Genomic DNA, 16286 nt, shown 5'->3' with positions numbered 1-16286 from the left:
AGATTTGCCACTTTCCTGAAAGCAACTGCACTCTCAGTTAAACTATGGGGAAAGGTATTTCCTCATTTATCTATAATTTTCCTTATAGTGTCTTACTGGTTCGCCATTCCCATGTAACCAGTAACGTACCTTCCCATCCTTAACTAAATGTTCCCTGTTTTCATTTTCAATCTTTTTATTGATTTTCAAATAAAGAATATACAAATCAGAGGAGGGGTTTAGCAAACAGATAATATAAAAGGCATATAAACAGCAATAATAAAACCAGAGAGTATATAATGTCAAAATCAAATAGGTAAAATATTATGCTGTTATATACACAATGGTCAAAGAAAAAAACTACAACTCCTCATAGCAATCATTAAAAAAAGATTGGAAATTTTATTTGATAAAGGGAAAAAAAACCACTAACTAAACTGAAACAAAAAAAAAGAGAAAGGAAAAAAAAGATTGGGCAGTCCAATTGAGGATAAAATTTAAAAAGAGAGAGGAAAAAAAAAGTTCCCTGTTTAATCATGTTTACTTAAGATTTATATTTTTTATGGTTAATACATTTGTTCACTTAACATTTCTGTTGAGACAGGAGCAATAGTCATGTTCCAACATTTCTGTTTACTATTGTCACCCATGACAGCTTTAATATCTTACCAAGCAGTATAATAATTGTGTGGTAATACTGGAAAACACCTCATTGATTGTACTTCCTCATTATCCTGTAAAATGTTGAAGTATATATTCACCTTCCCATTCGAAGCCATTACTGAATTTACCTTCACCACCCTTTGGGCCAGTCTACCTCCGATCATTACAATACACTGGCCCTGCTTTAAAGGAAAAGTCACCACCACCTTGAGTTTTTTCCAGTTATCTTGTTATGGCCTGAAGCTACTCAATTTTAAATACCTCTGTCAAGTATCATAAACCTTTACTGCTCTAAGGAAATAAGTTCGACCTACTCATCACTGTGCATGAATACAATCTCTGATCTTTGAATTTCATTTTCATTTTGCCAGAAAATCAGTATCACACATGCTCTTTGCTTACAGAAAATTTCTTTAATCTACTCATGTAGTGTTCGGATAAGCAAAGCACCAACACCAGAAAAATTAGTCTATGCAACATTGAATTGAAACTTTTAAACACTCCTTCCAAGACACCTCAATGATAAAGCATATCAGCAAAGCCACTTCTTTCATTTGCATGTACTTTTGTACTTTCTAATTAACAATGTATTAAATATAAACTTAAAAAGCATGTGCCTTTGTACCTCCGTCTACAACTGAATCCTTGACTTACTCATCAGAAGACCACCATCAGTGCATATTAATAATAACATCTCTTCATTGTCAACGCAGTGTACCTCAGACACATGCACAGCACACTGCTTTGCTCTCTCTAAACTTCTGATTGTGTGGCTAAGCAGAGCTCAAACGCCATTTATAAATTTGCCAGTGACACCACTGTTGTTGGTAGGATCTCAGATAGCAACAAAGAGATATACAGGAATGAGATAAATCGACTGGTTGACTGGTAATGTAGCAATAACCTCACACTCAACATCAGGAAGACAAAGGACCCCAGGAAGGGGAAGTTTGAGAGATCATACACCAGTTCTCATCTTGGGGTTAGCGATGGAAAAGGCAAGTATCTTCAGGTTCCTGGGTTTCAGCATCTTAGAAGATCCATCCTGAGCCCAACATACTGGTGCAGGAAAGTACACAAGCAGTTCTACTTTGTTAGGAGTTTGAGGAGATATGGTATGTCACTGAAAAACACCTAAAATGTTCTACAAATGTAGGTTGGGAGAGCATTCTGACTGGTTGCATCACAGTCTGACATGGAGGCTCCAGTACACAGGATTTTGAAAAATTGCAGAGGGTTGGAGACTTAATCGGCTCCATCATGGGCACTAGCTTCCCCACCCTTTGAGGACATCTTATAAAGGCAATGCCTCAAGAAAGCGGCATCCAGGATCAAGAACCCTCATCATCCAGGGTATGCCCTCGTCTTATTACTATAAAGAGGAGGTGGTATAGGAGCCTGAAGACCCATACTTAACAATTTAGCAACAGTTTCTTCCTCTCCATCAGATTTCTGAACAGTTTGAGAACCTATGAACAGTACCTTCTGAGTTTTTTTGTGCCCTGCTATGTTTGTAATTAATAGTAAATTTTATGTCTTTGCCCTGTACTGCTGCCACAAAACAATAGACAATAAGTCAGTGATAAGTCTGATTTTAATAGCCTGTGGCTCATATTTGAATTGACCGTATCATTGGCCATTTTAATAAGTATTTGGTACAAACTATGTTAACAATGACTTTTGATGATGGACTTGATCAGCACTGAACCTAATACTTAATACACTAATAGAAGTATGTTTCATGATTATGAGTTCATAAATACTTACTAACATTAGTGGTTGAGTGTAGAATCTTTACTTGTATATTACAGCATTTTAAATTTAGAAGTTTTATTTTTCATCTATCTTTCCCCACCCTCCTCTTAAAGGTTTGACTCCAGAAGACATGAATGTCAGGCATCTTTCTTGGAGAAACGTTATTCTTTAACACATTTCTGCCCAGCTTGTGTTCATCTGAGTTTGCTACTTTTAGCATTGATCACAGAAGGCAATTATGAGTTTGGCCTGTGGGTGGCAGTCTCTCTCCATTCCCCACTACCACTAAAACTAGGACACCGAGACCATTTTATCATTCCTGTTAATGGATGGCTGGTATCAACTTACTCTCTTCTAAGCTGGGATTGAATCTGGGCGTTTGTTGCTCTGAAATTGTTTCATGTTTACTGGATTGTACATACTAGATTATTAGGTGTAAAGATTTTTTATTTGCCTGTATTTTAGATTAAAATCATGCAACTCTAAAATTATTATTCCAATCAATTTTTTTTGGTGTAAAACTATGCCTAATTAAAATATTTGCTTTTTTTCCAGTTTCAGATCATATTATTCAGACCCAAGTCTTTAAAGTTACAGTGAGTATTTTTCAAGTAATACTTTTCCTATTACTGCAATTGGTATTTAAACCTAGTTTCTCACAGGATTGCCTTCTGTGCTCCAAACTGTTAAATTTGGGGTGTTGGGGCTCAGGATCATATTTTAGCAAAATGTGATCATCTTAGTGTTTATTACTACATTAATGGAGTCAGAAGTTTATTGCTATTTATTACGATTATATTGCTCAGTTCCATTCACAACTTCTCGAGAATGAAAGAGTTAGTGCCTGAAGGCAGCTAGGCCTAAACAACATTCCAGAACACCAGATATTTCCCATCACCTGTGTGGTGAAACACTTACACTGCACATGTGCTATGCAAAAACACCTCCAACATGAGCGAATCTAATAACCACTACCATTATCAACCTCCTTCAGTCCACTGCTGACTAGAAGTGGGCAGAATGTGGAACAAAACAATGCAGAAACAGGTTCTGCGGCCATCATGTCTGTGTTGCCCACAATGCCAAACTAAACTGGTTCCATCAGTCTGAACATGGTCACTATCACTTTATTCCCTGCTTGTTTACATCACTGTCTTAAAAATGTCTTGTAAGCGTTGCTCTTGTATCTGATTTTACCACCTTCGCTGGCAAAGCACTCCAGGCACAAGCACTCTGTGCATAAATAAAATTGCTCATAAATCTCCTCTAAGCATTGCACTTTAAACCTATATTCTCCAGTATTTGACATTTCTACCCTGAGATATGGATTCTGGCAATCTATCCCATCTATGACTCATAATTTTGTTTTTTTTTATCAATTTGCTTCTCGGCCTCCAGTACTCCTGAGAAAACAATCCAAGTTTGTACAGCTTCTGCACATACAGTTGCAATTTCTTGTTTGTGAACCTTTTACAATTACCTGTTTTTCTACATTAATTACTCATAAAATGTGGTCAGATCTTCATTTAAGTCACAATAATAAACACAATCTGACTAAACTAATAACAGAAAAACAATTATACTTTTCATGTCTTTATTGAACACATTGTTTAATCATTCACAGTCCAGGCTGGAAAAAGTATGTGGATCTTTGTATTTCATAACAGGTAAAATCTCCTTAGCAGCAAAAATCTTCACCGAACGTTTCCTGTAGCTGTTGATCAGACTTGTATAATGGTGAGGAAGAATTTTAGACCATTCCTCCATACAAAACTGTTTCAGTTCCTCAATATTTCAGGGATACCTTGTATAAACAGCTCTCTTCAGGTTTTGCCACAACATCTCAATTGGGTTAAGGTCTGGACTCTGACTTGGGCATTCTAAAACATGAATTTTCTTTTTCAAATCATTCTGTTGTAGATTACTCTTGAGTTTCGGATCGTTGTTTTGTTGTATCCAAACTTGAGCCATGAGTCTACAGTCAACCACAGTAGACCTAGACTCTGCCAAGCGAACACTGGGGGGCAGCACTGACTCCAGCCTGGGTGCCATTGCACAGCACCCCAGTGCAGTACATCGGCTCCGATACCTCTCTCTCGGCGGTTGTAAACAAGCCAACACCATGGCTTGTGGCCTAGTCCTCATAATACAAAACAACAAGCATGTACGGATATCAGTAAAATCCAACCATGCCAATATTAGTCCAAGCACTTCTGCCAGTTGAATGCCACAGAGATCTGCTTGAGGCTTAGTGTTCTCTACAACCGAGGCCACGCAGCCCCTTCACCATCCGCCCCTGCTCTCCAACAATAACTCAGTGCACCAAACTTGCGGCAGTCTACGTTAACAATGTCCAAAAGGGTCTTGCAATCACAAGAAGCACCCAGTCCAAAGCATTCACTTTGTCCACCAATAACAGACCACAGCTATAGAATTTGTTGCAAGAATTCCCAAACCCATGATTTCCTCCACAAAGGAGGACATAAGCAAGCAGACACAAGTAAGTGGCAGCACTTGTCAGTTCTAAACAAAAATGCATACTCACCTGATTTGGATATATTGTTACTGGGCCTGAACACCAGAACTCGTTACCCAACAGCATTTACAGTCCACACACTGCACAGATCGCTTTTGAAGATGATTCATCACCATTTTCTCAAGAAAAATTATGGTTCATTATATTAACCCTAAAGTAATAAATACTGGCTATGCAGCAAAACCTGTGTCTTAAATATATTTAACAAAACTCTAAATGTAATGCGATCACTGAGAAAAGAAAACTGGATTATATGTGTACTATTTGAAAGACTGAGTTGAAAGGAACAATATATTCAAAATTAGGCAACTCTTCTCCCATTATGTCAATAAGAAGCATTAAAATCCATTTCCACTGATTATTTAGGCTGCATTTCTGGTTTTAACAGGCAAGAAACCAGAGTGAAGTGATAAATTCCAGAATGGTTCAGAATTGAAAATTAGTTATTTAGAACATCAGTATAACTTTGAGAGGTTTTTTCAAAGTAGATTCCAAGAGGCTTTTTTCTCTTGCTGGAGAGTTGAATAGTATTTTCCATAGGTGGAGTCATCAATTTATGACAGAGATGTGGAGAGTTTCTATACGTAGATGGTTGAAAATCTTCAGAATTTTCCACCTCAGCAAGCAGTAGGTACTCAGTCATTATGTCTAGGGTGTGATGGTTACGTTTTGGACACAAAGAGAACCAACAGGACTGGTAAAGTGATCTAAAGGCACAGAATCAGCAGCAAACATAAAGCATTACTCCCGTAGATATTTGGCCAATTCCTGTTATTTCTTATCTCCTAATATAAGAAATTATCTTGACTTTTTTTTAATAGACACAATTAAACACATTACCAATGCAGTCCAAAAGTTTCAGCAAGTAAATAAATGCTCAGTGTAATTGTGTCATAATATAGAAGTCCTGATTCTCTTAATTGGTTTTCATGTAATTTGTAATCAGATCTGGTTGAGGATACTGAGATTATACTGTAATTTGGAAAGTTTGTTCTTTTCATTCCAGCAGATACAACAGTGTTTTTGTTTGCTAGGGAATTTGTTTTCTAATGTGCTTTGACTTTACCACAAGCCTAAAATAAGGAAATAAATCTGATATACAGAAAGTATACATTCTTTTTGACACAGATGAGTCTTTTCTGTTGATCAGTGTCAAAAAAGCCAAATTAAGTCCACTGTGATCCAATGTTGTAAAAAAATAAAACATGAAAACTTCCTGGGGGTGGAGTGGGGTTAATATTTTTTATAGGCACTATATTCCTTGAATTTTACAAGCAATCTATTGAAAAACAATGGAACTACTTTTATAGTCTCTTCTTTGATATTAGAAAAGTAACCCTAAAGACTTGAGTAATGTCTGTTGTTCATTGGTGACTTAATTATTAAAAACAAAATCAAGATTCCAGCAGGACTCCATTTGATACAGTAGTCCAAACATATTCATAAATTCTGGGACAGCTATAGAATTTGACTCTCTTTTTGGTTGTCTACTATTTTCCAAGCTAGGCTTCTTTGTTTTAAGTTTTGTTTATTTAAATATTGTTAAGTATCATCTGTCTTGATCATCACTACAGCTCATTGATCTCTGCAGAAAATTTATAAAACATGTCCCATTCTGCTTAAGTACAGGAAGATAGCATTCATTCCCGTATTGGAGCAGTTGCATTTAACCAATTCCTGGAGTGTTTGCTCTATGAGAAATTGCATTCTGGAGTATTTTTAGCTGGTTATGAAATGTAAACAAAATCTTAGTTGTTACATAACTTTCAATTGCAACCAAATTGCAGTAAACATTTGAGTTTGAATTTAATTAACAGTTCTCGTCAGATTTATTCACACCACTTTAAAGCGGTAGGAGCAGAAGCTATTTCACTATTTCTGGTAGTGACTAAATTTAGAACAACCATACGTGCAAGATATACCAAAGCTACAAAGTACACACAGACTGACTGCCACTGTTCATTGGAGAGTGAAAATGATACAATTCCTTTTTCATTAATGGGAAGGTATTTGCAACAGAGCTCGAGCTTCTGGCAAATAATGACATCCGGGTGATACTGGTTGAGTGATGGTAATAGCATTGTGCATGAACAGAATGTTCTGTGGATGATGGCAATCTCAAATGAAAGCAGTAGACAACAAATGGGCATGAACTGCTTCATCACTTGAAAAGTTGCAGACTGAGTTAAACATTACACAATAACCTGTGGGTAGTTTGATTTTAACCCCATGGTGAAAGCAGGTCACAGCAGGTGGTCAGATCTAAGACAGACTTCTGAGAAGTTCCTCTGGGGATGAAACATTTGGCCTGCAATTGTCATAAATTTATTAAAATAACTGTCTTTGTCAAGATAACAGTGCAAGAGACCATAGATGGTTCGGAGTGAATGTGGGGTGGATAATTAAAGTGACAGTAGTTCTATCCCACTCCCATCCCAACCTATGACTGCAAGGTTTCCTGAATGCCTGCAAGAAAATGTATCTCAGGGTAGTATATGGTGACATATACATACTTTGATAAGAAATTTCCTTTGAACTTTGATCTGACAAACTTCTATCTACCCATTAACAATTTAGCCCCACTGAAACAATATTGCAGGTATTCTCTTTATTTTATCCATTCCCTGCCTTATGTACAACTTTACAATAACTTTTTTCTCTACTTCCCAGTTCTGATGAAGGGTCCTCGAATATAACTCCACTTCTCTCTCTCTCTCTGCAAATGCGGTCCAAACTGCTGACGTGCATTTACTGTTCTTCATTGACATTTCCAGCATCTGCCATTCATTTGATTATCAAATAATTATAATAATTGGAATCTTCCCCCTACAACTGAAACAGCAGAAGAGCCAGTCCTCCAGTGAGTTGCAAATTCAGTAATTGTCTACTCACCATATCATGCACCAACACACCCACCCACTGTCTTGCTGTATAGTGCTTTAGAAATATCACTCAAATCCTACTGGGGATTGCTGGGATTGATCTCCACAGTTGTGATCAAGGCTTCCAATATTAAATTTATGCATGACAGCATTCTAATGCAACTTTGAGCATTTAATTGCCAGGGAGTTATTGAATCATTATAGCACAAAGGTAATTTGACCCATGGGGTTAATTAGAGCTCTTTGGAGAGCAGTCTAGGCTGTAGTCCTGTAAACTCCTCTTCCTAAGTGCCTATCACATTTTAGAAGCTGTGATTTATGATTTCCACAACCTGTGTAGCGAATGAGTTGTACGTCACTCTGTACATTAAAACATTCTTCGTTTCACCCACCACTTAACGTCTGCATCATCTGTCCCATGAACTGTTCATCAAAGGTTAACTAGAGAGATGTTACATCCAATCTGATCCTTTTTGTAGAGGAGATCTAATACAGGTCTTAACAGATCTCCTCACAATCCTTTTTTTACTGCAGGGAGAGCAATCCCAGATTCCTCAATTTAACCTTGTAGATGAATTCCTCCATCCCTTGAATCATTCCTGTATTCTCTTTCAGGTTCTTCCTAAAATGCTGTAGCCAAAAATCAAAATAATACTTAAATGTGGCCTAACCAGTGTTCAACATAACCTTGTTTTTTTGTTCTATGCCTGCAGTTGTGAAGCACAGGACAGCTTGTGCTTGACTAACTACTTCCTTGTCTTTTTCTGGCACTCTTATTGATACTTGTCCATATACATAGAGATCCCTTTGTTCCTGAATAGTCTTTAGAACTTTGCTGTTTTTTCTGTTCTAGTTCTTTCTTCCAAAATAAGTCCTTTCACTTTGCTCTGTGTTAAATTTCCTCTCCCTGTGATAGGTGCTTGACATTAAGCCATAATCTGTTAGAAGGGAGATTCGGAATGTAATCTCCCCTGGCTTGAAATCAGTCCTTTTTTCAGCAGCATCAAATATCTATGTTGTAATTTCTTCCCCCCCACCACCAATTTAAAAATCAGTGAAAATAACTGAAAATGAATAGAGAATACTGAGAATTCTGAAATTTAAATTGAAAATGCTGGAAATACTAACTAAACTTGCTGATAATTTGCATTTGTTTGTAATCCAGAAATATTCCTTGAGGTATTTATCCCCCTTTTATGCTTTCACTCTTGTTTAAAAAAAAAGGTGTAAATATATTTCTTTATTAACAGTCTTTTATTTACTATTTTAGGCTTCTAATCAGACACTGACACCTTCACCAACACCTGTAAAAGAGCTGAAAAATAAAGCATTGCTGTGCAAACCTTTGACCCAAACAAAGGCGACATACTGTAAACCTCATATGCAGTCAAAATCTTGTCAAACAGGTATGAACTTTTCATCTTCCAACCAGCTACCAACTGCATGGATAGTTCTCAGAAGGTTTCTCTGCTTTGACTGAATCCTGCCTGCCAAGCAAAGACTTACCATTTTGTAACCTTATGGGCAATCTTGTTCAGAGTTTAGATGGAGACTGTTACTGTGAAATTTAGGTCATTTTTAATCGGTTTGTAAGTCAGTTCACGTAATACTGAATGTGGGGTATTAAGAAAACAAAACTATCAGTTAATATACAATTGAAAGACTGGTATTAACTACACCAGGCACACTGTTATCCAATCATTATTTTAAAATGCTGCTATTATTTTTATGTTATGCTTTGACTTGATAGTTACAGTTAATTAACACAACTTGTACTTGTTTCAGAAGCAAGGTAGAGTCTGCTGGATCACAGGAGATAATCTCCTGTACAGCCAGGCAGCTGGGAACTGCAAAACTGAGGCACAATATATCACCTACTGATGGATAGATGTAATTCATGTTGCATTTGGCAACTTTAACTTCTTAGGTTTGAACATAAGATAAGAATAATAAGATAAGTTGACACAAAATCTGGAAAAATTACATCAATTGATGAATGGAGACATTTATATTTTAAATGTTACACGTTCCAAGATATTGCACATCAGGTAGAGGCAAATGTAGTCTTTGGATGAAATGAAGTAAATGTATGCAGATGTCATGTCATTCCTACCGTACTTAATTTTTATATCAGCATTATAAATTTCTAGGTCTTCATTTACAATAGGGGCAGCAGTCATAATTTGCCTAACAGTAACCACACACTCATACCAGTGGTTTACAGCAGCAAGGTTGAGGCGCTGAACATAAGTTCCCAGGGATTTCAGTTAATCTGTGTTGAAGCATGTGTCAAACCAGGGAACAGAGGATAAATGGAAAAAACATAGAAACATAGAAAATAGGTGTAGGAGTAGGCCATTCGGCCCTTTGAGCCTGCACCACCATTCAGTATGATCATGGCTGATCATCCAACTCAGAACCTGTACCTGCTTTTTCTCCATACCCCCGATTCCTTTAGCCACAAAAGGTAGAGGGACGGGAAGAAGATGAGATTGGAGTCTCCACTGCTGAGGTGAACAACTATTGCAACGATCTGATAGTTATGGGACTGGATTACAGAGAAAGGAAGGGGCACCTTCATGAAAATATGAGAATTTTAAATTGCATCGTTGGGGAGGGAGGGCTTGTCTGGGTTTAATACATTTTGAAGTATAACAGAAGGCAAGTGTAAAAATGAAAATACAAAAGAGACAGTTTATTATTGCGCCAGCTTTTATTTGTCCAGTCTCTTTCTCACAATTTCACTCTGCTTTTACTTATGCTTTGATTTTATTTGTGTATATTTAACAAGAGGATATGAAAATGCTTCATAAGTTCGCCTATTTTCTTGTTTCAGAGGATGATTGGAAGCCTCAGTTGGTTCCTGTGCCTATCCCTGTGCCAGTCTATATCCCAGTGCCTATGCACATGTATTGTAACAACTATCCAGTACCAATTTCTATGCCTATACCGGTAAGTTAATTGTTTAAACATGTAGCTCATAGTTTTAAAATTAAAACTTTACTTTGTCGTAGAATTTAATTAAATGAAATGAACTAAACTTTGGCCATTTTCCATCCTTATTTCTCATAAGATGTGCAGCCATTAATGCAATATTTCTGGAGCAGGTACCTGTTCCAGTATTTCTACCTACAACTCTAGAGAATGCTGAGAAGATAGTTGAAACAATAGAGGATCTAAAGAGGAAGATACCTTCCAATCCCATTGAGGCTGACATACTTGCTATGGCAGAAATGATTGCTGAAGCAGAAAAGAATCCAGTATCCATGGAACTTTGTGGTAAGCTTTTATAGTTAAGTAACAGGGAAAAGAAAATGATATGGTGGAAAAGAAGATGTGATGTTGATGGTCTTTTGCTTAATAAAAGAAATAAAGCTGAAACTAGTTTAAACCCTATGGATTACTAGGGGTGCAGTTTTATGTCCCAGCACTAGAGTGTGCCATATATACCAGTAAAAACTCAAGTGAAAAGAAATGCTAGTAACTAATTGTGAAGTCAAAAATAAACCTGTTCATTTATCTTCTCTCCCTAATAAATAAAAATATACTTGTTGAAATTATCAAACCATTTATATTTTTCAAATCCCTTTCATTCAATATCACAGCTTTGCTTTTAAAAATTTACAAAGTTGAAGCAAATGAGGAAACTAAAGAGAAAAGCAGCAACAAAATTAAAAAGATTTGTATGAGGCATTACTGTGAAGAAAGCAATAATAGTGTAGTTTGCGAGAATATTATAAATAATTTTAGTTCCGTGCAGACTAAAAATGACATTTATTTATTTTTATATACACAATAATCATCCCCTTTTATCAAACCAGCACTTTAAATAAGCTCTTATCAGTTTGAAGCCATCAGATTACCTATGAGAGTGTGACTGACCAAAAGCTTTTAATTCAGTTAATAATCTTGAATTTTGTAAAATAACTACCAACTAGCATTGGTGATGATGTTCATAAAACTAATGAATTATTGTTTCTAAACCCATTTAGTTAACTGATACGCTTGATGCAAGAAAAATTAGCACTCTTAACCTATCTGGATAAGTTGTGATTCCAGAGCTACCCCATATGGTTAATGCATAAATGCCCTCAGTATTCTAAAACCAGTCACCTGTACTGATACTGCTAAATTCAAATTAGGACTGCAGTCCTTCTCAGGGGCAGCAACAGTTGTCAATTCCGTTCTGGTCCGGAATCTTCACCGCCCGCAAGATCGCTTTCTGTGAGTAGCATTCCTGATCTACAACTTGAATGCCTCTGATCTGGCTCTCAGCAGATTCCGGATTTCATTGTTCATGCAGATTGAGGGAAAACTGAACGATTTCATGGTGACGTACTCATCCATAGCTGTTTAAATAAAGTCTGTTCCAGAGCATTGTAATTGACAGCAGTTCAAATGCTTGACCAGACATTTATTAAATGTTGTAAGAGAACTAGTAATGTTTTCCTAGTGCTGTGAATTAATCGAAGACAAGTTGCCCAAAGACTTCATGATTGATTGCAAACTGGGGTCCACATACCCCTTGGTTAATGGTAGGAGTCCATGCCATAAAAAAGGTTGGAAACCCTGCCATAGAGCATTTAAAATAAAATTAGAATTTATAATAAAAGGCATCTAAGGAAATATCTGTATTAGTCACTTAAATTCATTATTATTCAGCAAGCAACATTTTTGTATTTTGCCATTTTTCAACATTGACAAATTATTATTCATGTTATTTATAGTACTTTTCAAAGGTTCATTTTATTGTCAAAGTGTGTACAGTACAACACTGATATTCATCTTCTCCAGATAGCCATGAAGTACATATGAAAAAGTAAAACAGAACTCGCAGGCCCCAAAACCTCTGCCCCCTCCCCACCGCAGAAAAAAGACTGCGACAAAACAATCCCTGACCCCCTCACTTCACACAATCTCAGGGATTGCCGTCTGATCCCCAGCACTCCCAATTGTAGTAGAATTAACATTGTTTAAAGCAGAGAATCTAATCATTCAGTAATTTATATGTTTGCCTAAAATTTACATACATTCAACCAGACGGGAAGGTTAAAAGAGGAAGTCTAAAACAGAGATTTTAGGATAAAATAGGTGATGTTGTGGCGACCCACTTTCTGCGCAGGCGAACCAGCTCACAAATAGCCAGCACGTGGGGGGAGACTTTAGTAATGCACTTCTGACATCATTTCTGCCCGGAGAGGGCGGGCACTAGGGATTAAATGCCAGCACTGCAAAGTTTGAATAAACTAGTCTCAAAACAACTTACCGACTGCGTGTCGTTATTTCAGCGCTCTGTGTAGCACATCGCTACACTGGTGACCCCGACGGTCCAAACGGGATTTGGACCAAAGATGACCGACTCTTCATCTGTTCACGCAGTTTCGCTAAAACTGCCAACTTTCTGGACGCTGTGACCACGCGTGTGGTTTAGCCAAGCAGAAGCCCAGTTCCAGATTCGGCAGATATCTTCTGATTCCACGCGTTACTATCACGTGGTGAGCGCCCTTGACCAGGAGACAGCTGCCCAGGTTGCGGATTTCATACAGTCGCCCCCGGAAGAAGGCAAATATGAAGCATTCAAAGCACTGCTCATTGGGACCTTTGGCCTTTCACGGCGTGAGTGGGGTGCCCACCTGCTTCACCTGGACGTTTTGGGAGACAGACTGCTGTCGGCATTGATGAACGAGATGCTGGCCCTGGCCAACAGACACAAGCCTTGCCTCATGTTCGAGCAAGCGTTCCTAGAGCAACTGCCTGAGGACATACATCTGCTGCTGGCCGACAGAGATTTCAGCGACCCCTGGGAGGTGGCAGCCCAGGCAGATGTGCTGTGGAAAGCCAAGAGGGAGAGCGTGGCGTCCGTCGGTCAGATTATCAGGCCACGCGCCCAACAGCAGACCAGACCAGGCCCTGCAGGAGGTGCACACAACACAGAGGCAGGAGTGAGGAGAACAGTGAACAGTGGTGTTTCTACCACCAGCGGTGGGGCACAAAAGCCCGCCGTTGTCGCCCGCCCTGCAAGGGCCAGCTGCCGCTAATGACTTTGGCAGCTGGTCACCAGAACAGCCTCTTGTACGTCTGGGACAAACAGTCAGGATGCCGCTTCTTGGTCAACACCGGAGTGGTTGCCCCTGATGGGGTACGACACCTGCAACAGGAAGCCAGGACCCACCCTGAGAGCCGCAAATGGCAGCACGATACGGACCTACGGCACCCGCACAGTGCAGCTGCAGTTCAGCGCCAGCCGGTTCACGTGGGACTTCACACTGGCCGCCGTGGCCCAACCACTCCTGGGGGTGGACTTCTTGCGAGCTCACAGCCTGCTGGTCGACTTGCAAGGGAGAAGACTGGTACATGCCGAGATTTTCCAGACGTTCTCCCTGGGTGAAGCCAAGTTGCCGGCCCCACACCTGGACTCCATCACGCTGTCAGACAACGAATTCACCAGAATCCTGGTGGACTTCCCATCGATTCTGGCACCGCAGTTCATGGCAGCCATGCCCAGACACGGGGTACAGCACCACATCCCGACGCAAGGACCACCCCTCCACGCCCGTGCTCGAAGGCTCCCCCCGGAAAAGCTCCGCCTGGCGAAGGAGGAGTTCAAGCGGATGGAGGAATTGGGGATCATTAGGCAGTCCGACAGCCCATGGGCCTCCTCCCACCTGCACATGGTGCCCAAAGCAGCTGGGGGCTGGAGACCATGCGGCGACTACCGCAGGCTGAACAAGGCTACAACACTGGACCGTTTTTTGTGCCACACATTCAGGACTTTGCAACAAACCTGCACGGGGCACGGATCTTCTCCAAGGTAGACCTTGTCTGGGGATACCATCAAATCCCGATGCATCCGGAGAACGTCCCCAAAACGGCTCTCATCACCCCTTCTGGCCTTTTCGAGTTCCTCCACATGCCGTTCAGCCTGAAGAATGCCGCACAGACGTTTCAGCGGTTAATGGACGCAGTGGGATGCAACCTGGACTTCGCTTTCATCTATTTGGATGACATCCTCATAGCCAGCAGCAGTCGTCAGGAGCATCTGTCCCACCTCCGTCAACTCTACACCCGACTGAGTGAATATGGCCTCACGATCAACCCGGCCAAGTGCCAGTTCAGTCGATACCATCGACTTCCTGCGCCACAGGATTACCAAAGACGGGGCAACACCTCTGCCTGCCAAGGTAGATGCGATCCAGCACTTTGCCCGGCCCAACGCAGTCAAAGGCCTGCAGGAGTTCGTTGGTATGGTGAACTGCTACCACCGTTTCCTCCCCTCAGCAGCCCGTATCATGCGCCCTTTGTACACCCTGATGTCGGGTAAAGGCAAGGACATTACTTGGGACGAGGAGGCCGCGGCCGCTTTCGTTAAAGCCAAGGAAGCCTTGGCAGATGCCGCGATGCTGGTGCACCCCAGAACGGACGTTCCGACCGCACTCACGGTGGATGCATCCGACGCAGCAGTCGGTGGGGTGCTGGAGCAGCTCATCGAGGGGTACTGGCAACCCCTGGCATTCTTCAGCAAGCACCTACGACCACCCGAACTCAAGTACAGTGCTTTCAACCGGGAGCTGTTGGCACTGCATCTGGCAATCCGGCATTTCAGGTACTTCTTAGAAGGCAGGCCCTTCACCGCGTTCATGGACCACAAACCATTGACCTTCGCATTCACGAAGGTGTCTGATCCCTGGTCGGCTCGCCAGCAGCGACATCTGTCCTACATCTCCAAGTACACAACGGACATCCAGCATGTCTCGGGAAAGGACAACGTCGTGGCAGACGCACTCTCCAGACCAGCTGTTGAGGCCCTGTGCCTGGGGTGGACTATGCAGCACTGGCGGAGACGCAGCAGGCAGACGATGAGATGCCCAGCTACAGAACCGCAGTCTCGGGTTTGCAGCTGCAGAACTTTCTCGTAGGCCCAGGTGATAGGACCCTCCTGTGCGACGTGGCTACCGGCCAACCTCGCCCCATCGTCCCGGCAGCCTGAAGGCGGCGAGTTTTCGACTCCATACAAGGTTTGGCGCACCCATCTATCAGGACAACCGTCCGGCTGGTCTCCAGCAAGTTTGCGTGGCACAGACTTCACAAGCAGGTCAGTGAATGGGCCAGAACGTGCGCGCAGTGCCAAACAGCCAAGGTGCAGCGGCACACTAAAGCCCCACTGCAGTTCGAACCCACCCACCGGAGGTTCGACCACATTCATGTGGATGTCGTGGGCCCCCTACCAGTGTCCCGAGGAGCACGGTACCTCCTAACTATGGTAGACCAGTTCACGAGGCGGTCCCAGTCACCGACACATCTGCCGATTCCTGCGCCCGAGCACTGATCGCAACCTAGGTAGCACGCTTCAGGGTACTGGCCCACATTACCTCCGACAGAGGCACCCAGTTCACCTCCAGCCTGTTGGGAACACAGCTACACCACACTACTGCCTACCACCCACAGTCGAACGGACTAGTGGAGCGTTTCCA

The 16286-nt window shown here is 41.0% G+C and overlaps 1 protein-coding gene across 5 annotated transcripts in view; it reads left to right on the top strand.

Annotated features, from left to right (window-relative positions):
- zmym2 (zinc finger, MYM-type 2) overlaps nt 1-16286 on the top strand; it is a 154386-nt gene that overhangs the window by 105298 nt on the left and 32802 nt on the right. For all 5 annotated transcript variants that reach the window (XM_059964236.1, XM_059964237.1, XM_059964235.1 and 2 more), the window contains 4 exons: nt 2953-2993; nt 9086-9221; nt 10652-10767; nt 10923-11094. In XM_059964236.1, coding sequence (XP_059820219.1) covers nt 2953-2993; nt 9086-9221; nt 10652-10767; nt 10923-11094 — 465 coding nt within the window. The remainder of the gene's footprint in view (nt 1-2952; nt 2994-9085; nt 9222-10651; nt 10768-10922; nt 11095-16286) is intronic.

Source organism: Hypanus sabinus, chromosome 3 (assembly GCF_030144855.1).
Source record: "Hypanus sabinus isolate sHypSab1 chromosome 3, sHypSab1.hap1, whole genome shotgun sequence".
In the NCBI taxonomy this organism is placed as follows: Eukaryota; Metazoa; Chordata; class Chondrichthyes; order Myliobatiformes; family Dasyatidae; genus Hypanus; species Hypanus sabinus.
This window is presented reverse-complemented; position numbering and strand designations above follow the sequence as displayed.